This window comes from Psammomys obesus, unplaced genomic scaffold (genome assembly GCF_907164565.1).
Source record: "Psammomys obesus unplaced genomic scaffold, mPsaObe1.curated_primary_1811, whole genome shotgun sequence".
NCBI classification, from domain to species: domain Eukaryota; kingdom Metazoa; phylum Chordata; class Mammalia; order Rodentia; family Muridae; genus Psammomys; species Psammomys obesus.
Window position 1 is genome coordinate 9,371,059 of NW_026595981.1, and position 22,751 is coordinate 9,393,809.

General features: G+C 41.3%; 1 protein-coding gene across 6 annotated transcripts in view; it reads left to right on the forward strand.

Moving 5' to 3' along the window:
- The window catches only part of Acaca (acetyl-CoA carboxylase alpha), a 260,615-nt gene that overhangs the window by 37,467 nt on the left and 200,397 nt on the right, over window positions 1–22,751 (forward strand). For 2 of the 6 annotated variants that reach the window (XM_055620098.1, XM_055620092.1), the window contains one exon: window positions 20,699–20,745. In XM_055620098.1, the coding sequence (XP_055476073.1) occupies window positions 20,699–20,745 (47 nt within the window). Of the gene's footprint in view, window positions 1–3,381; window positions 3,603–9,610; window positions 9,688–20,698; window positions 20,746–22,751 lie in introns of those variants that run through there. The other 4 variants (XM_055620096.1, XM_055620097.1, XM_055620094.1 and 1 more) reach the window with 4 other exon arrangements.

Sequence of the window (22,751 nt, forward strand, 5' to 3'; positions counted from 1 at the left end):
TCTTCCTCCGCCGCAGTTGCTTGGTTCTCTCAATGCAGGAGAGCAGATTCAAAGGCTCCGTTGCTTTCCTGGGGCCTCATGGTATTTGTTGACTGTTCCCTTACTAAGATCACGGGATTCTCTGCTGTTCTGTGGCCATGTGTCAGTGCTGCCACCTTGCAGCAACGGTAGGAACAAATCTTAAGTCTCACTTCTCACCCTGTGTCATAGGAGGAGGAAAATCTCACTTTTTCCTAAAAGCAATCTCATGTATGGTCACATATGAAATTGCAATTTCCCTGGACTAGTTTTCTTTCTTTTTTTTTTTCTCTCTCTCCCTTTTTTTTTGTGTGTAAGTTCTAGGGACTGAACCTACTAAGGGATGCCCTGAAGGCAAATTGAATGTTGAAGCATGCCACACTGTAGAACAGAGACACAAAACTAAAATTAAGGCAAGAAGATATCTAGTGGTAGAGATGATGTGCCCACTTGTGACCTCTGGAAGTGTAAGAAAGAAGGAATAAACAGTCGAGTGGGTCTGGAAGGGGAACCAGAAGCCAGGAGGCCTCTTCAGGGTCTAGCTGAGGTCCTGTAATTAGTTGATTTCAAGCAAGTTTTGTTTTTTTGTTTGTTTTGTTTTTAACCTCCTTAAGCCTTCACTGCTTCTGTCCTTCTAACGTGTGGATTCTGGGAATTGAACTGAGGCTGTCAAGCTTGGCAGCCAGCATCTTCATCTTCTGAGCTATCTCACCAGTCAGTCTAATTAAATGAGTTAATTTATTTTTTGAGACAGAATCAAATTCAAACTTGTGACAGTATGCCCCAGTCTCCTCAGTGCTGGGGTTATAGGTATAAACTATCAGGCTTATTTTAGGAATAACTGTTATCTAATTCTTTTTTATTTTATTTTATTTTATTTTATTTTTTTATGTACATTGGTGTGAGGGTATCAGATTCCCTGGAACTTGAGTTACAGACAATTATGAGCTGCCATATGGGTGCTAGGGATTGAACCTGAGTCCTTTGGAAGAGCAGCCAGTGTTCTTAACCACTGGGCAATCTCTCCAACCCCTCTCCTTCTTTTAATGTATGAGTTCTCTGTCAGCTTGTACACCTGCATGCCAGAAGAGAGAATCAGATCCCTTTATAGATGGCCATGAGCCACCATGTGGTTTCTAGGAATTGAATTCAGGTCCTCTGGAAGAACAGCCAGTGCTCTTAACTGCTGAGCCATCTCACTAGGCCCTATTACCTAACTCTGACCACTACACGTTTTGCCTATTTTAAAAATAATTTATTAAAAATTCTAGGTTGGAGCTGGAACCTGATGTGCATGAAAACAGAGCACTCACGTACATAAAATAAATAAATCTTAAAAAAAAATCTTAGGTTGGAATAAAAAGCAATGGGCTTCATCATGGCAACCTTCATTCATACGAATCATAATACCTTGTTCTCATTCATTCAGATTTTGCCTCTTATTTATCTTTATTTTTTTGAGAGAGGATCTTACTCTGTAGTTCCAACTGGCTTGCAGCTTGGTATACAGACCAGACTCACAGAGGTCTGCTTGCTTTGCATTCTGGAACTAAAGGCACGTGTTACCAATCCTGGCGTTGGTTGTCTTTTAAATTGGAAACCTGTGTATTCTTTTTGTTTTGTCATTTAATTAATTGTTTGTTTGTTTATGATTTTTAAAGTTTTTTGTTTTGTTGTTGTTTTTTGTTTTTGTCTTGTTTTGAGACAGTCTCTCTCTACACAGCCCTGACTGTTCTGAACTCACTTTGTAGACCAGGCTGGCCTAGAACTCACAGAGATATACTTGCTTCTGCCTCCTGAGTGCTGGGATTAAAGGTATGCACTCATGTTGCTTGGTCCTTGCATGTGCTCTGCTATCCTGAATTAATAATATAGAATTTGATAACATAGGACTTCTGAATCAAGTGGGCACCCCAGGGCAATGCATTCTAAGTACTCATAGAAAATGGGTGAAGGGGGCATAAAGAGAAAAGAGGAGGTAATATTTTCTACATGCCTCCTTTATTCTAAGCTCTGTACTAGAGGCTTTACATTTTGATTATATTTCATTCAAAAATATCACCCTGTAGTCGATTCTATAGTCAGGGAAGCAGAGACACAGAAAAAGAGTCACTTGTTCATAGTCTAATTAGTGACAAAGCTAATTAGTGACTGGCTCAAGATTTTAGGCCTGGTCTCTCTGATTTTTGTTTTGTTTTGTTTTGTTTTACATAATCTATAGAGTAAAATCCATTATCTTTGGCTTAGATTACCAAGAATCAATTCTTCTTGGTTTATTGATTATGGATATCTCACTCATTGATTTAAGCTACATTTCCGTTGTATTTAATTTTGATTGTTTTCATCCTTTGTTCTCATTAAGCAAATCAGTCACATTGGAATAAGAGATCCCCTGATGAACAAGATTTGTGTGGAAGTTTTCTGTCTGTATGTCTAGGCCATTTATTAGAAGCAATTTTCTCTTTAAAAACAGAGGCACTGAAATGTGGTTTAAGATCTAAAAAAGGAAGACAGGCATGACTAGCACACGTATTCCCTCTGAAGGGAGAAGGGGGAGAATGAAGAATTTGGGCTAGCTCAAGCTTTGAGTCTCAAAAAATTAAAGACTGAAGGAATGAAAAAAATAAAAAATTGAGCAACAGATTCTTGATAGTAAAGACTGCAAAGATTGTTATTTTTCTTATTTATTGTGCTTCATCTATCATAGCAGCAATGAGGGAGTTGAGGGTATTTGAGGAAGACAATTGCCTAAACATGGAGCAGGAAAAATCTCAAGTCTGGTAATGGAAATACTGGAAAAAATTAAACAGAAAGTAATGACTGGTGAAGGAAATAATTAGCCAGGAAGTCTTTCGTGGTGTCGGAGAATGAGGTGTAGGTTGTAAAACAGAGTAACACAAGATCAGAATCCCAGGACTGAGCGAGAACTAAATACATCATCCTATTTTTCTGTCTTTAAATAAAAGGCCTTTAACATTTCTCAGGGTGTTTAGTTTTGAAGTATGGGTGTACATGCATGTATATGTATTCACACACACACACACACACACACACACACTTGTGTGTAGGTTTCATGCAGGAAGAAACTAAGATGTGGGGCTGCCTAAAGTACATCGAAGGACTGGAAGTGTTTGGGCTTGGATCATAAGGGGGGAGGAAGAGCTAAAATGCCATGTGAAAACCCAAGTACTCTGTGAAAGCCCTGGTGTCCATGTGAAAATACCGTGGGCAGTCTCCAGTATAAACACTGCCGTTCATTATGCAATGTCATCTTGCCTTTCAACACCAGGACCAGTCTCATAAAGAGGCCTCCCTGAGGAGACTTGCTGACCTTATGGCGTGAGATTCCGCAAGGCTCTTAACTCCGGACAAATCTAACTGGTTGACCAGGGCAAAGGGACTGGTGTTCAGATAAGGCCTTTCTGCCTTTTATCTTATGACTGGAGCCACAGTTTTTGGCAAGAGGCTGGCTCTCTTGAATTCTGATTATCAACAGAGCTGCTAAGTAACTTACTGGAGGCTTTGCCTCCCAAAGGCAAAGTGAAGACTGATAAGCAGAGATCAGGAGCACAGTGGCCTCTCAGGTACAGTGTTAGTCTGTCTGTCTGTCTATCTATGTATCTATCTATCATCTATCTTCTATCTATCTATGTATCTATGTATGTATGTATGTATCTATCTATCATCTATCTTTCTTTCTTTTCTTTTTGATTTTTCAAGACAGGGTGTCTCTGTGTAGCCCTGGCTGTCCTGGAACTTACTCTATAGACCAGGCTGGCGTTGAACTCAGTGATCTGTCTGCCTCTGCCTTCTGAGTGCTGGGATTAAAGGCATGTGCTACCACTGCCAAGCACTAATCTTTATTTCAATGAGGCATTAACTAACATCTATACCTGGCCTGATTCTCAGAGTTACAGAGAGGAGTGCTAAACTTTGATGCTGTCATCAATATGCACACAGAATTAGAGCAGAATTAAGACATACTGTGTGCTGGAAACTATACTGCTGCCAGGATGCCCAGAAAATAGAAGCTGGGGAAGAGACAGCTTCCCAAAAAAAAGAGACTTTCTTTTTTCTAAATTTATTTGTATTTTATGTTCACTGGTGTTTTGTTTGCATGCGTTGTCTGTGTGAGAGTCTCAGATCCCCTGGAAATGGAGTTATAGACAGTTGTGAGCTGTCAGGTGGGTGTTGGGAATTGAAGCCAGGTCCTCTGGAAGAGCAGCCAGTGCTCTTAACCACTTAGCCATAACTCCAGCTCCATTAGACTTTCAAGGACTAAAAAGATTAAAAAACAAACAAACAAACAAACAAAAAATCCCCAGAAGAAATGATAAATCTCACAGCATAAGGAAAGGCATAAGGACAATTATGGTAAATGTTAGAAGCCAAGTCAGACTATAAATATTGGGGGTCACTGGGAAATTGCATCTTGATTTTGTTTTATTTTATTTTATTCAGGGTCTCACTATGTAGCCCTGACTGACCTCAAACCCTTTATGTAGACTAGCCTGCCTTCAAACTTCATCCTGCTACTGCCTCCAGAGTGATGGGAATACAGGTGTGTGCCACCATGCCCAGCTAACATCTGGGTATTTCACTACCAGGCTCCACTTCCATTAGGCACTTTTGTTCTTTCCCTTCCCTTTTGTGGTATTGGGATTGAACCCAGGGCCCCATGCATGCTAGGTTGATACTCTAACACTGAGCTCTAGCTCCACGACTGTAAAGGTCAAGATCCTTCTTTAATTCAACCCAAGGCTGACCTGAAGATTGCTATCTTAGAAGTGCAGGTGTTGGAGACACTGCTATTTAACAAGACAGGCTGTCAGCAGACAGGGGAACAATAATGCCAAATACTAAACTTGTGTGGTCAACCTTCAGTGTGAACAATTACCAGGTTTTGTTTTTTAAAGATTTTGTTTTTTAAAAAGGTTGCATTTTCCCATTAAAAAACTATACATATGCTATACATGAGCCACGGGTGTTGTGGCTCAGGTCTTCAGTCCCATCATTCGGGAGCAGATGGATCCCGAGTTTGAGGCCAGCCTGGTTTACAGAGGGAGTCCAGGACAGCCAGGACTGTTACACAGAAAAACCCTGCCTCGAAAAACCAAAACTTAATGAATAAATACATTTGTGTGCGTGAGTGGGTGTGTGTGCATGCGCGTATGCACGTGGGACTTGGGGCTGATGTGGAAGTCAGATAATTTGTGGGAAGCTGTTCTAATTTGATTTTCCAACACGTGGAACCTGGGGATCAAACTCAGGTCATCACAATTAGTGCCAAGTACCTTCACAGGTTAAGCCATCTTGCTGCCTCAGGAATCTGCATTTTAAACAAGCACCCAGTGTTCCTATTACAGGTGGCCACTGGAACATATCTTGAGAAAGAACATACTAATCTAGAGGAGAAATGACTGCCAAATGGAACTACATGGAAAATGCTAATATACTATTTAGATATATATGGGCCTATCTGCTTTTGAGAACTTATCCTCTCTCACCTATGCCCTTTAAAGTTTACATGGCTATCATCTAAGGAGACATAAGTACTATTTGATAGTGCTAGTTTTGCCTTCCCAGCTGGATTATAATCACTGTAGTGACAAAGATCTCAGACTTTTACCATAACAGGGAAAGAGATCAACAGAGGTAGCCTCTCCTAAGGTAGCTTACAATCAGTTCCTGTTACCTCCATACAATTTCATTTTTAATGGTTTTGTTTAGGAGACAGCTTCATGCAGTCCAGCTAGCCTCAAAGTTGCTATATAGCCAAGGACTGTCTTGATGCTTGATCCTCCTGCTTCAATCTCCAGAGAGCTGGATTTATAGGCATGTACCATGCTCACCTTCCTTTTCTTAAAATAAAGCTTCGTTTCTTCATGCTGAATTTGTGCCATAAGTTTGTGTCTCTTCAGTTTCTTCTGGGATATCTTGTTCTGTGCAACCTCCTCTTCTGGCTTTGGAACAATTTGTTCCTTTTCGGTCAGGATCATCTCACTGCGGCAGGGAGAGCTCATGTCTGGGTTAATCTGGCCACAAGCTCTGTAAATCTGTTGGCACATTGTAGGTGCTCTGTTCACCTGGCTATGTTCAATGTCTAGAGACCTACATCTAAGCCCTTAAGTTCACAGTCTTTTGGACATTTTCAAGCATGTGCAGCAAAAACTCAGCACTCTTTTTGTTCTGTCCCACTCTTTGGCCTGGATGACCTATGGACTCCACCATTATACCACTAGGCACACATTGTTTCTTAAAAATGACATGTTTCAGGTATTTGGTGGCATTTTGACTATGCATATCCTTGATGGCCTGGGCAGTTTCACCTTCTTAAAGTTGAACACAAGGTCTCCAACCTCTTGATTTGCATGCTTTTGTAGGGTTTTCTGGGTCAAGAGTGTACTGACCATCTTCACAGTTCACCTTCGGCTGCTTACAGGAAGAGCTGGCTTCCTCTTCACATAATCTTTTTACAATTTTTTTTTTTTTTTGTGTGTGTGTATGAGTGTTTTTCTTGCACATCTGTCGTGTACCACATGTGTGCCTGGTGATGGAAGAGGCCAGAAGAGGTTTTCAGATCCCCTGGAACTGGATCTATAGACTGTGAGCCACCCACGTGGGTACTAGGAATTAAACCCATGTCTTCTGGAAGCGTGGTCAGTGCTGCTGAGTCATCTTTCCAGCCACTACATGACTTTTTTGAAAAACCTGGAGACTTTGTGTTATGTCTTTGAGGGCTCGTATAACAAAATATAGCATCACAGAAACAATATAGAATTCTTCACATTTTTGGAGTCTAGAAATCCAAAATCAGAATGTGAGCAGTGTTGATTTGTTTTTCCTGAATATGTTCTTCTAGGCTTGTCATTTACTTACTGTCTTCTCTCTGGCTTCAAATGATCTTCTCTTCTTCTCTGTTTATCTGTAAATTAATATCCATTTGTTTAATGGCACCAGTCTTATTTTACTAGAGTCTACCCTAAATGATCTTGTTTTAATTTAATAATATCTTTAAAGATCCTCTTTCCATACCCCACCCCTGCATATCTTGAGGTACTGTAGATTGGGACTTCAGCATTGGCTTTTGGGGATATAATTCAGCCCAGAAAAGACCTTGCTTTAGCTTCTAAAACTTCAGCTTCTAAAAACTCACCCCCCTCTTTTCCACCTGTTAGTCTTGCTTGTATAGTATGTTTTCTCCACCCTTTGGCTTTCTTCCTCCACCTCTTACAGACATACAGCTTGTGTGGCAAGGACTCATAGAGACCAGCTCTAAAAAGCCTACAGTAGGATGGATGGGCAGGTTTTGGCATGTCCCAAACAGCACAACTCTCAGGAGTGGTGGTTTCAGTTCCAGGAGTCTTACAGACTCTTGTGTCTTACAGACACAGCCCTTTGCTAGTTCTCTGCTCTGGTGTCATAGCATTTGATAACAAATTCTTTGGAAGTAGTTGGGCCATCCTAACTCATTCTTGGTTTTCTTTCCTGTAGTTTTTTGTTGTTTGGTGTTTTTCTTCAGTCTCCTGAGGCCAGGCTAGGCACAGAATCGAAGGCCTGATTCTCCTGCCTCTGCCTCGTAAGTGTACTCTTTCTTATAGCTCTTTCACCAGGCCTTTCCTTAAGTAGTTCATTTTATTTTTTGACAGGTTTTTTTTTTTTTGTGTGTATATGTGTGTACATGTGCATGCCCCCGTGCACACGTGAACCATGTTCAGTGTCCTCCTCCTACCATGTGAGCTCTATGGCTAGTACTTAGGTCCTCAGGTTTGGTGGAAAACACCTTTACTTGCTGAGCCATCTCACTGGCCCTCCCTGAGAGCTGGACTGTTTGAATACCTCACTTGAGGATGAAATACCTCACTTGAGGTCTTGCCTCTGTGAGGCAAATGGTTATACCCCCACAGCCCTGAAGTTTCTGAGGGTAAATCCATTATTGTGGTATTCCTAGAGTGGACAAAGAGCAACACTATTAAGAATCCTAGAGAAAAAGACTACCATTTTAAAGGCAAAAGAACAATAAGAGGCAACTTCAAGGTTTTTAATTCTTCACTTGGTCACTTCTTCATGCCAGCTTCAGAGAGCCCTACTACAGAGAGGCAAAGCTTCCCAGATCATTCTTAGTAAGTTGAACATCTTGTCAAACCAGAAAGTCTTGCTCAATTATCTTTTTTTTTTTTTTTTTTTTAAAGCTCTGAGTTCCCCTTGTTCAGCTGACATTTATCCCAATGACACAGTTACTGTTAAAATATAGGTCACTATTTTGTAAAATTTGTGAGTTCTCCAGTTTGCCTCCAATCCTTATGACTTCCAAAGTGAGTGGGTAAAGTCTTAGGAGTAGCTAATGGCAATAAGCGATCCCACTGTTCCTATTGACCAATCTTAATATCTTCCTGTCTTAGCTTCTGTCCAAGAATTTGTTTCCTGGGGTGTGGCTTTCCACCCCTTTCACTTTTTGCCCTCTGGCACTGAACTACTCTTCTGGCCATAGTGTCCTCCTCTGCACTTTTCCTGGCCTTCATCACAGGCTTGTGCAAGGATTGGGAAAGGACCTCTGTGTGCTCCTCTGAATTCTTGTAATAGATTAGAACTCACCCCATTCTTGTCAAATGGATTTCCTCTCATTGTCACTGCGCCTACATATGCCCAACGGTTGTATTGTTTTGGGAAGTCTTCCAGTCACCATAAATCTTCAGTACACAAACACCGTCATGAAAAGTTGCCGTGAAGCGACAGAACTAGAGACATTTGTAGGCTTCACCTCAAAAGGCTTGGAGCAACCCTGGTAAAGGATGGAAGGCAATCTAAGAAGTCAGGACTCACTGGCACTTACTGTTGAGGCCAGGCATGAGACTGCTGTCCTTTGTACCCTGCCTTGACCTCCAAACTTTTTTTACTAACACTTTCCTTCAGTGCTCCATGATCAGCAGCTCCTTCTGAGGTAGGCTCAGAAGCTAAGCTAAGGGGCTGGTGATGGGAGCTACCCACGCTAATCTGAAGGCCTCATCCGACAGACCTCATCCGAGTGTCCGAATTAGCAATGCTACTAGGGCCAGCACGTCGCCTACCGCACTACTTGGCTCCCTTAGGCTCTGGGTTCCCTTCCCGCGCTACTCTCCAGCAGGTCCTTGCTGGGAGATTCGTAGAGGAACCATTTCTTCCACTCCGCTCTCCGCCGGGAGGTGGAGCCGTTGGGCCGGCCCCAAACCCGCCCAGGCAGTAGGGGCAACCACCACGTCCCGGACCCGCCCGCCCTTGCACCGCTCGGCCCCGAATGGCAGAACGGCGCTCGGACCATCAGCATCGCCTCACGTCGCCCCGCCCCGCGCCGCGCGCCCATTGGCTGACGCCGGCCTGAGCCCGCGTCTCGCCCCCTCCCCCTGGCGCCCGGACCGCGCCGCTGCCCAGAGCGGGGTCGGAGGTGAACGGCCTGGAGTAACCCCGGACGCGCGCGTACCTAATGGGGCTGGGCGGCTGAGGTGGGCGGCCGGGCGGGGGCGGGCCGGGGGCGGGGCGGCCCGCCGAAGCCCCGCCCTCCTCGGCCCCGGTGCCGGGCCGGCCTGCCGAGCGCTTGTCAGCCATCGCCGAGCCGCCGGCGTCGCCTCCAGCCCAGCACGCCTCGGCGCAGGGGCTCCGCGACCGCCGGTCCCTGCGTGCCGCCAGCCTGAGGTGAGGCGAGGGCCGCGGCGCAATCCAGAACGGCCCGAGCCGGGGAGGGGCGGCCGGCAGGGGGCGGCCTCCCAGCCTCCGCCGGCACGCGGTGGGGCTCCATCCCATGCAGACCCCGGGCCGGGCAGCCGGCTCCTCTCCTCGGCTCCGCGGCCTCCAGCTCCCCTCGCCCTAGCTCCCGCTTGGAGGGCCCTGGGGTCCGGGGGCTTGCGGGCCGAGACCCCGGAACCTGGGAGGAGTGCCGCCCAGGGCCCTTAGGGAGGAACCGGTGTGTCTGCCCCGTGCTTGCTGCCTCCTTGCGGGTCTGATTCTTTGCGTCCGACCCGGTTCTCCGCGAGGGAGAGGACCACGTGGGAGGCGGGTGTTGAGGGTTGGGTCTGGTTGCATGGAAAGTCTTGTTCCTCTCTTACGGAGAGAGGTGTGGGGCGCAGAGGCTCGGGCTGCTGTGGCTCTCACTGTGCCTTTGTATCGCGGGGAGAGCCCGGGCCAGGCGGGCTGTCCCTATGCCAGTTCCTGCTCGCAGGATTTGAGGGTTTCTATGAGGGACGTAAAAGCGTGCTCACCAGTTCTAAACTCTACTCCTTGGCGTTCGCCTTGCTGATTTAGGGCAGCTGTTGGAGATAGGGCATAAGAAGGTGAAAGGAAGCCAAGGATTTTAGAGGGAAACGTGCGTGGAGATTCTTCCCACCTCTGGGCCGATATATGTACTTTTTATTTTAATTTGGGTATCCGGCAAGTGGACATCTCTAATCAGCGACTTCATGTAGGCCTTGTGGGTTTTTATAGACGCACACAGGGGAAAATGTTTAGATGGTTTTGTTAAGAGATTTAAGACAAAGCAAAAGACTCTAGGATTTCCTGATTCCATGTCTACACAGTGTTTCGGAAACTTCCCAATGTGTAGAATAAATCTAAAAACCTGGCCTTCACTCTCAGAAGTTGATCTCTCTTGACTTTTCTCTTTCATTTTTCCCTGTAATCCTACAATTCAGGCTTGGAAGTATGCCTTCCTTGGTTACATAGTTTCCTCTCTCTTAGCGGATAGGAATTCCCCAATTTGTCTGTTGCTTCGTGAATGGGGATGCCCTTGACATCTGTCTTGGGGATTTCTGTGTGCATTTGACAAGCACTTGTTGGGAAAGCTTTGTGTAGCAGAATAAGATCGCTTTTGGCAGTGTAGGTAGTAGGTGCTTGCTTGCTGCAAATTAGCAAGCTTCTTCCCACTTCTTTGGCTTCCGTTTCTTTATTTTTAAATACTAAGCCTTAACAGGAGTATTGATGTGACCCCAATAATAATTAACAAAACCTGTGGGCCTGTGAAAGATGTCAACAGTGAAATACTAATTTCTGCAGCTTCCTGAGTTTATTAGTGTTATAGAGGGTTTTTTTTTTATGTTTGTTTTTGTTTTACCAGAGAATAGAAATATGTCAAAGGAAAGATTAAACTTTTTTTTTTTTAATAGGAGGGAAAGTTGGGAAATAATGGGCCTTTCACTTAATAAATTTATATATTAGACCATGACTAGGTAATATTAAAGAACTGTCATTGTGAAAGCTAGCCTTGGAGAACACTTAAAGTGCTGTGAACAAGTTCAGGTGGAGAATACTTTTCAGCTAATGAGTAGGAAAATTTTACCTGTCACACAGACTGGTTTAACTGGTCTGAAACCAGTGTTTTGTTTTTATTTGGAGGGTCTCCATGTGTTCAGTTTGAACTTGGAATCCTCCTACCTCAGTGTCCCAAGTTCTAGGCTCCTAGGCATGTGCCACCATACTTTGTTCTGTGTTCTCTGTTTATGTTATCTTTTGTGGGGAGTGTAAGCAAGCCATGGAGAGGTCAGGAGACAGTCTGAAATCTGTTTTTTCTTTCCGTATCATGTAAGCCTTGGGGGTTGAACTCAGATCATCAACTCAACAACAATCCCCTTTCCCAGCTGAGCTACCTCCTGGCATGCACCACCATAACTTGTTTTATTATTATTATTTTTTACGTTTGTTTTTGTGTGTGTGCTTGCATGCTAGCTAACATGAATGAGGTCTCTCTTTCTACCATTCGGGTGCCTGGTAAGTGCCTTTATGTGCTGAGCTGTCTACTTGGCCTTTGCATCTTTTTTATGTGGTGCTGGGAATTGAACCCATGGCTTTTGGTTGCTAAGCAGGCACTTCACCAACTGAATATCCTCAGCCCCACTGCGCCTTTCTTTAAAATAGGCCTGTCCAACCTACAGCCCTCAGTCCACATGAATCCCAGGGTATCTGTGAATAGGACCCAAGATATTTGTAGATGATGTCATTTTGGAATGTCAAAAACTTATGTTTTTATGTCATTTTTAGGGTGGCTAATACCTTAATTATTGGATGAGGAAACAAAAATAAAATAATTATATAATTATTCACTCAAATTTAATGTTTCTGCTTGGTAGAGACGACTCTTTGAAGCAGTTCAGAAAAAAATGTTTTCATCATGATCTAACTTAAACATTAATCAATATTAATTAATTGTATGTGTGTGCTGCAGGAGGGAGAAAGCTCAGGTTAGAAGATAATTTTGGGGACTTAGTTACCTCATTCCCCTGTCTCCAGAGATTGAACTCAAGTAGCCAGGCCCATGTTTGAAGCATATTTACCACTTGAGCCATCTCAGCACCCTTAGCATGTTCTTAAGGATTAATATCTAGCTATAGAAGCCACATATCAAGCATATTTCTATACATTTAAATCAACAGGCTTATGAAGAAGTTAACAAACACTGGCTTCTCATTGGCTGAAAAGAAAATCTTAATGACTGTTGAGAGGATTACCATTTAAAGGTAGTCCTCATTGATCTGTCCACTTAAACAAATTCCTATTGAAGTCGTTTATGTCTATTTGTTTTCTAATTCATGAAACAGTTAGAATTCTTATTCTTTACTGGATTGTAATGGTTCCTTTTACATGATATAGATAAAAACTTGACATAGCGTAACAAGAATGTTGCACTTACGTGGAAGAGTGCTTCTGATCTGGTATAAGCTCTTACAAGTTTAGCCAGTTAATCTTCCTTAGGTGTATTCTAATGATTAAGTTTTCTTACCAATTTGTTACATATTCAGGTTGCCATTACACCATCTGGTTGTAGGATGTTTAAGGAGACCAGTGAAGAGTTTCACAATAAGGGATTTTGTTGGGTGTGGTAGCCCTTAACTGTAATCTCAGAACTCAGCAGGCAGAAACAGGAGGACTTCCATGAGTTCAAGGCCAGTGTGGTCTATATAGCAGGTTCTAGGTGAGCCATGGGCTGCATAAGAACCTTATCTCAGAAAAAAGTAGAAAAGGAAACCAAAAAGGGATGTTAATCACTCTACCCAGAAGTTGATGTCCTCAATTGATGCTGCTTTCCAGTGTTGTTACTTGAGACTTGTTTGTTCCATCCTTTCAGCATTCTGTTCTGACCCCTTCTTACATGAGGAACTGCAAAATATTGTTTTACTGAAGGTTGAAATCACATGACCATATATACAAATTATGAAGATGTCATCTTGAAGTCAGCCTGTGTAAATATTTTTTTTTGAGATCATAACACAAAGTTTGAAAGTTTTGAATTTGTTAAGTTTGAAAACTAGACCTAGATCTTGGGAAAACAGACTTAGTTTTTTCTTAAATTCTCATTTATGGATTGTGGTCAGTCTCCTATGACAGAGGTAAACTCACAAGTAAAGCTTTTCAGTCTGCCTTCCTTTGTTCAAATTTAGTCAGTGCCTACCTACATGTATGTGTGCATGTTTACATACATGGCATGTCCAGGGATAACAGCCTGGTAGTGATGGGATTGAAGATTAGTTCTTAATTTTATTAGGGGTAGTATCAGATTAGTACATGATGATGGGTGGTTGGGTTCTTTCTGTTTTATTCTTTAGCGTTTATTGATATTCCTGGCTCTGGCAGACAAGCTGTTTAATTTCTTTGATTCTAATTCATAGAAGCCAATAGTTTATTGTACACCTGTAATCCCAGCACTTGGGAGGGAGAGGCAGGCAGATCTCTGAGTTGGAGGCCAGCCTGGCCTACCGAGTGAGTTCCAGGACAACCAAGGTTACACAGAGAACTCACAGAGATCCTCCTGCCTCTGCCTCCCGAGTGGAGTGCTGGGATCAAAGCTGTGTGCCACCACCACCTGGCAAAAAATAAAAAAATAAAAATAAATAATTTTTTTTTGGCTCTTCCTGTTTAAAACTTGCAGTTTATATGCATTTTATCATCAGATGCTTCATAGATCAACTAAGTTTGGAGAGATTATTTCTTTATTTTTGGTTTTTAGTGCTAGATTGAATTTAGGGCCTAGTGTACACTGAGCACTCACTGTACAGTGAGTTACACAGTGAGTTTCACTGTGAGTTACAGTCACAGTAGCAAGTTCTTATTTTCACTTACAACTTCCTATGTAATTTTAGGGAGAGGTTTAACTCCAAAAGAATTAGGAATGTTGCCTTAACCTGTAAATATTTTTCTTACTCTAGATCTCCGGTGCTAATCTAGTACCTCAACAGATCTAGAAGACTTGGGAGCAACAACAAAAATTGATGTATTTTAAAATATTAAAAGGCCAGAACAGGGTGTCTGGTGTTTGCCATCATTCTTTGCTTCTTCCTTTGAGGGAGGGTCTATTCCTGAACCTGAGGCCCAGGTGAACTGGTCTGGAAGCAAGCCCGGGTTTATCTAGCCAAGATGTCATCCTTGTGGCATAGTCCTTGGAGCTGTGCTTTCAGAGCCTTGGCTTGTTACATGGGTGCTGAGATTTGACCTCTGGTCCTGGTGATTGTGGAACAAGCACTCTTAACCACTAATCTGTCTCTCCTCCCCCAGATAACTGTCTGTCTATGTCTGTCTTTGTTTATTTGTGGTTATTGTTGCTTGAGAGAGGGTCTTTGGAGCCCAGGCTGGCTTTGAGTGCACACATCTTCCTGCCTCTGCCTCCTGAGTGCTGGGATTAAAGGTGTGCAGCTAATAGTTATGAGATATTTTACTGTTTGTCCTATGAGACATCTTCCTACAAGCTGGCTTAGTACTTAGTACTGTGTAGGTCAGGCTGGCCTTGAGTCCAACAATCTCCCGTGTCTCCTGTGTTGGCATTAGAGGCTTCTGGTCCTTCACCCAGGTTGGTTGCTTGTTTTCAGACATGGTTTTATCCAGTTTACTGATGGCCTCCAACTCATATTGTCAACATTACAAACAAGGCTGACTGTGAAGTCTGCTCCTTCTGCATCTTCCTCCAAGTACTGAGGTTTGTACCGCCATCCCTGGTTAGATTTACATTTAAAAAATTATAATTAACTTCTTGTTTGCTTGAGATAAAGTTTTTTTATGTAGCTGTGGCTGGCAGGGAACTCAGAATTCCACCTGCTTCTGCCTTCTAAGTGATGGGATTGAAGGTGTGTAAATGTTATAAATCTCGTAATAATTTACAGAGATTATATTTCTTACCCTTGTGGCCTGGGGTCACTAAATCCTGGGATTATAGGTAGGGCAATGCCTTACCTGGCAAGTCCCCGTCTTTCCCTCCCTCCTATTGCATCCAGGGCTTCATACACCCTAAACTAGCACTGTGTCGCATTTCTTGTATATAGTTTAAAAAGTTACGTGGTCTGCAAAGTTGACTAAAATCCTACTGATTCCTACTTCAGTTTCTCCTGGCGGATATATTTGTGATATGTCTTTTTCTGTGTGAATAACATGCATGTCTTATTGCGACTTGATTTTTCACAAATATTAAGCCTTGTCTTACAATAGTTTATAGCCTTATTTTTATCAGGAAGTTTATGTTATGAATGTGTAAAATGCTATACAGGATTTAGTCATATCCTGTGGATTTTTTTTTTTTCCTGTATGACTCTTTCTTTGGAGTATCGTAGTAATGGTCTGTATTTCTGTTGTTAGCTTTCTGTGAGTTTACCATGTAGCAACTCTTCACAAGTTTTTTAAGTCTCTCAGGACACTGATATGAGCCAGATAGTCCATTCATTTTCTTCCACAAAATCTCTCCCAGACTCCTGGCTGGCTCCAGCCTAAATTGCTTGCGTCTTGCATCTGGCACTTAATGGCCATCCTGGACTCTCTTTTCACCATCACCCTAGGGATTCCCTTTACAGTCTTTACTGCTGCTGGAGAATTCATATCTCACATCTTCCCCACTTGGTTTATTTCCTCATCTGGGTGGAGAATATCCTTTAGTGGCATCCTGAGAAAGAGTACATAGGAGGAAAATAATTTTTTTAAAAACTTTTTGTCTAAAAATTTTTGGCTTTCAATAAATAGTACAATAAATACCAGTGTTCCTTTGACCTTGATTCATCAGTTTTTAACATTTCCACATATGCTTTACTGCTCTCTGTTGTGTGTGTATTTTTTTATGTGTCATTTCAAACTAAGCTGAAAAACCTCTGAAATACTTCTGCTTATTTCTTCTAATAATTAGAATATTTTCTGGTTTAATTACTTATTATGTCCCTCTCCGTTTAACATGAATGTAAAAAATATGTGATTTATATTCCAAGTTTCTTACTCATATCAGTAATAGCTTTATTATTTATTTATTTATATATTTTGAAACAGGTTCTCACTATGCAGCCTGGCTGTCCTGAAACTCAGTATGTAGACCAAGTTGGCCTTGAACGCACAGAAATCCATGCCTGCCTCTGCCTCCTGAGTGCTGAGATCAAAGGTGTATATCACTATGCCTGGGCTTTTTTAAAAAGCAAAACGGTTTAACTATACTCAGGCTGAACTCACTGTAATTCAGAGAAGGCCTTTCATTTAGAATTGTCTTACTTCAGTCCCCTGAGTAGCTGACATTAAAAGCCTGCCACAGCTGGCCCAGCAGCATTCTAATTCTTGATTATTTGTATGAAGATAAATAAGTTTTTTTCCTCTCTGGAAGCTTATGTCCATTTCTTTGGGATCTGTCCTTCTTTTTTGTGATAGGTACCTTGTGGACTCTTTTTGTACTATCTGGGAATTGAACCCAGGGCTTCATGGACACTACACAAGGGCACTACCATGGAACTACACATAGAGCTCATTAGTGGAGTTTCTTAATCTGACAGTCATGCTCTCTCATACTGGGAAGTTTTTACTGAATTGTTACATGAATTATAATTTTTTGCCTTTGATTTTGTTCTTTTGGGAGCTGTTTTTCATAATTGGGCCTTTTTAGCAGGCTCTTTAACTTTCTTTTGTTTTTGCTATATTCTGGGATTGAACTCAGGTTGCCATACTTGGTACAGGTGCTTTTATTTGTCAAGCCAGGTCTGATGTGGCCCAGGAATTGACCATCCTTCTAACTCAGCCATCCAGACACTAGTATTATCAACTGAATTTAAATTTAAGGTATCTCTTTAACTTTTTTCTGATTTATAAATACCTTTCCTTAAGGGTATCTTTTTAGTAAGCTCTTTTTTATTGCTGTGATTATATTTTTAACTTTATATTAAAAATATTTAGTCAATGTGATCCACAGACCTGTCTTTAAGGGTTTAATTTTTAATAAATAATAATAATAATAATAATAATAATAATAATAATAATAATAATTATGGGTTTTGGGTTTTAAGAATTCTTTCTGGGCTCAGTGGGTAAGGGCACCTGCTGGCTAAGCCTGAGGGCCAGAGTTTCAACCCCAGGACCCAACTGGTAGGAGAAACTGACTTCCTCAGGTTGTCCTTTAACCTCCACACACATATGTGCATGAGCACACACAAATAAACAAATAAATTGTGACAAATAATATTTATTTTTAATGTAAACTTAAGTATGAGATCACTTAAGCCCACAAAATTGAGATAAGCTTGGGTAACTGAGATATTGTATTAAAAAATATATAAAAAGTTATTTTTAGTTTTTTTTCTTTGTGGGTTTTATTGTTGTTATTGTTTTTGTTTTGTTTTGAGACAGTCTTAATGTGTAGACAAATCTGGCCTGGAACTTGATGTGCCGCTCCTTGGATCACAGGCTTGTGTCACCATGCCTTGTATATTTCTTGTTTTTAAATATTTCTTTAAAAAATAAACCATTTGTGTTTTGTATATGTGATATGTTCTTTTAGCTCTGTTAGGATTTCAAACTTTTTAGGTAGTAATTTTAGACTTAAAAGTTGTGTGCGAGTATTCTACAGAGAGCTCACACACACCTTGACTGGGCTTTACTCAGTATGAGCAGCTCACATGTTCACAGCACCTCTATCAAACCTCAGAAGTTAACATTGGAGATGAAGGTGTGCTCACTGACAGGAGACACCTGGCATCTGGGGTTCCTGGGCTGTTCAGTCCCAACACACACACAAAAGAAGAAACTGAAGTACTTATCATTTATGGAGTATTGTTTACTGCAGACGGTTTTCAGATTTTATCCCTCCCAGCCCCGCATTGTTTTTTGTCAGTTAGCTAAATCATGATACCGCATTGCATTTGGTGCTTATGTACTTTCTGTGAAGGCATTTAGCCTTTCCCAATAACTTTTAAAGCCTGGTCAGTATTTATATTACAGACTCTCCCTCATTCAGATTTGTCTAGTATTTTCTCATGATTTGACTAGCATTTTGTGACCTGGGGAAGTAACAGAAATGGAACCGAGGTTCTGCCTTTTTATTTTCTTCCTGTAGTTATATTTTGTTTTTCATAATCTTTGGCTGTATGTTTTTTTGTTTTGTTTGTTTTTACAAGTAGTTAATTTTTTTTCATCTGGATACTTTCTCAGACATCTGATAATACTTAGTTGCCTGCTTATATTTAAGAAGGTGGATGGGAGAGGTGATGAGAGCTTCAGACAATGTGAGTGGGCCTTACTGATTGCTAGCTGCATGGAAGGATGATCTGGTGGGAAATTTAGGTACCTCAGTGTTAGTAGCTTAAGGTCCCTGCATTGTCTTAACATCCCCACCCTACCTCACCCAAGTGCTTCAGCTGTTCAGATTCTGCAGAACATCTTGTGAGGACTTACTGTGCTTAGTTAACATATCCAACTTTAACATGGTAAGAGTACCTTTTACTCTTGTCTGTATTCCCCAGCCTAGGAACTGACCCTTTCTGGAGAATTAGACTGTATCCTTTCATCATTTTGGTAACTGGCTTCTCTAGATTTGGGGACATCGAATGATCTGAATTTTAAAGCAGACCCTCAGCCAGCCCTTTCTTTACTTAGTTCTTTTGAGTTCACAGGTGAAATGTTTTGGAGATTCTTTTATGATTTTGGTTTTGTGGGTTTATCTAGTCAGTACTTTTCTGGCTTTCCAAGAAAATATCTGGGTGTCTGTAGCCAAAAACTAAATACCTTAACTTTTTTAATACATTTATTTATTTACTGTGTTAGACTATCTGTGTTGAGGGGGTCAGCTGTCTGAGTATATATGTATGTGTGTGTGAGAGAGAGAGATGGAGGGAGGGAGAGAGTAGGTGTACATGTGAACGTGTGTGGAAGTCAGCTTTCAGGAGTCCTTACTGACCATGTGGGTCCCAGAGATCAAGCTCAGATCTTCAGGCTTGGTGGCAAGTACATCTTACTGAGCCATCTAACTAGCTTCCTACCAACAACTAACTCTTACATTTTTCTTTCCTTTTTTATTTTTAGCATTAATTAATTATTGTGGGGTGTGTGTGTGTGTGTGTGTGTGTGTGCGCGCGCGCGCGCGCTCACAAGCCATAGCATACCTGTGGCGGTCAGAGGACAACCTGCTATATTCTGGGACTGAACTCAGGTTGCCATACTTGGTACAGGTGCTTTTACCCTTTTATGTTTTAGAACAGGTCTCATGTGGCCCAGGATGGTCTGGAATTGACCATCCTTCTAACTTAGCCGTCCAGATACTAGTACTAACAACTGAATTTAAATTTAAGGTATCTAGGGTACAGTCAGTATTATCTAAGTATGTTGTATGAAACTCCCAAAAGAACCAATTAAAAAAAAAAATCTGGCCAGGCATGGTGATACATGCCTTTAATACTAGCCCTTGGGAGGCATGGGCAGGCTGATCTCTGTGAGTTTGAGGCCAGCTTGGTCTACAAAGTCTGGAACAGTCAGGGCTATTACACAGGGAAACCCTGTCTGGAAAAAACAAAACAAAACAAAACAAAAAACCTGGGGTTGGAGAGATGGCTCAGCAGATAAGAACACTGGCTGAGGACCCTGATTCTATTCCTAGTGCTTACATGGTGGCTTAACCCCCTGTAACCCCAGTTCCAGGGAATCTGATGCCCTCTTCTGGCCTCCACGGGTACCAGGCATGCAAGAGGTACGAAGATGTGTATGTAGGCAAAAGACCCGTACATGTAAAATAAAAGTGGAGGTGACTCAGATACCTATGTCCCCTCCAACTGCAGATCCGACTTAGTGGATTTGCAGTGGAATATACACATGAGTATTTTAGAAGATTTTAATTTTTTCTTCAGTTTTGTTTTTGTTTTTTAAGGCAGAGTTTTTCTGTGTAGCCCTGGCTGTCCTTGAATTTGCTTTGTAGACCAGGCTGTCTGCCTCTGCCTCCTGACTGGGAAATAGACTTCTTTGGCCCTTTAGAGTTTAAGGACTTAGTATAATGGGAATGTTGCCCTTTCCCTGGTTTCTAGTCTTGTGGATACTTAGAACCATTTAGAAGCATACTCAGCCTGAGTTTTAGAGAATTGAGTTATTATCTCTCTATTACTTTATTTTTATTGAAATGTTAGAAATAATAAGTGTTGTAATACATTTATTTTGAGTATAGTTTTTTTCAGAAAAGCTATTTTATGAAATGATAAGCTTGAATTATTGTTTGCTATGTTTAGAAATAATAAAGTTTTTGAATGGGAAGTGTTTTTGTTTTATATAATTAAGAGATGAACAACTAAATTTTATTTATGCTTGAAGTTAAGTAATATTTACAAAGAAACATGGTGCTTTGAATTTTACTATTTTTGTACTACACTGAATAAAACTGGAATTGAGAAAAAAATTGGGATAAAAAAACAGAAAAAGCAACCTTCAAATCTTTGTTTTTCTCTTTGTTTAGTTCTTTTTGGAGGCGGATATCTGCTGAGACACTAAGAATTATAAGAGGTCAGTTTCAAATAAAACTCATATGTTTACAGTGTAGTAAGAATTTGCATGTGCTAAGAGGTCAAACTGTGGGGTTTCTGTTGCCTTTCACAAAGAGTGTTGGCAGACTTAGGTTGAGTAACCCAGGCGAGCGGGAGTCTGACAATGGTGGTGACCCACTACTTTCTCTCAATTGAGGACTAGCATCAATGGAAATGGGACAGGCTGTGGCAGCTTCTAGAGTGTCTGGACGGCCACTCAGTGATTTTCCAGCATGACCTCCCTTTCTGGTGGTGTGCATGCTTGTGCTGGGGAGCAGTGTTCCGCGCAGGTGCTTGCAGCTGGATGGGAGTCAGCTGTCAGACAGGGAGCTGTGCAGTCTATGCAGCCCTTGAGATAAGGCCGCCGGGGCACCGTCAGGATGGAGAGGACAGTTTGAAGCTGGCTGTGCTGAGCCTTCCATTTATCAGTACAAGAACTGTATGATATTAGCAAGGGCCTTTCTACTTCCGTGATTTCAAAGAATCATTACTTTCTCATGAATCTCATTTTGTTTTTGTGATCATCAGATTTCAGTCACATTATAAATTCGAATGGGAAGACAGCAGCTGTAAGCCAGCTGTGGTGGTATACACTTGTAATTCCAGCTGTTGGGAGGGGGAGGCAAGTCATCCTCAGTTATAGAAGTTTGCAGTTAGCCTGGCTGTGGGATGTTTTCTCCTTTGCCCCTCCCAAAACATTGGCCAACCTTTATTTATTTTTTTAAATTATTTTCTGTTGCTGTAGATTTTAATATTCTTTAAAGTGGTCAGTATGTTGGAATGTTTCTTTTTCCTTTTTTGTTATCCCCTAACTCCCCTTTTTCTTCTAATGATTTGACTTTGCTTTAGACTGAACTCCATACAATTTGGAGACTTAAAAAAAAAGAAACATAATATTGCAATGTAAATGTATAGTAAATTTAGACAGTTTCCCCCATTGCTGGGGATTGAAACAGGACTTCTTCTATGCTAGGAAGTGCTTTACTAATGAGTTAGTTCTCTGGTCCAGAATTTATATTTATATATATATTTGTATAAAGAATATACAAATTACAAATAGTGGGTTTCATTTTGGCATTTTCATACATGTATATCATTGTATATGTGTCTCATTCACCCTTGCACTGCCCTTCCCAGTCAGTCCTCTTCTCACCCTTATTGGTCCCCTTCTTTACCTTGAATATTCACTTTCTATTAACATGTCACACACACACGCATATATATATATACATATATATTTGTATATATACACACAGATATGTTTAAGTCTAGATTCTACATAGCAGAAAAAGTAATGTTTTGTCTTATTTCCCCTGTGTTGTCCTGTTTTGTTCTCCTCTCTCCACCCCTTAGCCCTCTTCCTCACCCCTCATTGTCTCACTTCTATGTTTTTTTATTAATTAATTATGTATGTATGCTATTTTTAAAAATAAAAGTTAGTTTATGTATTCTTTACAGTCTTTTTTCTTTCTTATTTTCCCCTCTGTATACTTATAGTTCATATTTTTGTATTCCTGGCTTTTTTCTTGTTTTTTGTTTTCATTTTTTCCAGTTAGAATTTCTCTGTGTTAACAGCTTTGGCTGTCCTGGAAATCGATATGTAGACCAAGCTGGTCTTGAATTTACAGAGATCTGCCTGCCTCTGTTGGGATTAAAGGCATGTGCCAATACACTCAACAGCACAGTGGTTCTTAAGCTTTAGAAAACACAGTGTTATACCTCAGTCTAGAGCTTCAGAGCAGTTGGTCTAAGGTAGGCCCAAGAATTCCCACTCCTACAAGTTCCCTAATAGCAGCTTCAGGTCCAGGAATCACATTTTGGGAATCTTACTGTCCTAATATTTGAAAATACTGTTTTGTCTCTAAATAGATAACCTCTGACTTACAAATCACACCAGAAAGAATGGTGAATGTATAATTTTAACATACTTAACTGTCATCCAGACATTTACAAAAGGAGTCAGATCTTGTGGCAGAGATATATAAT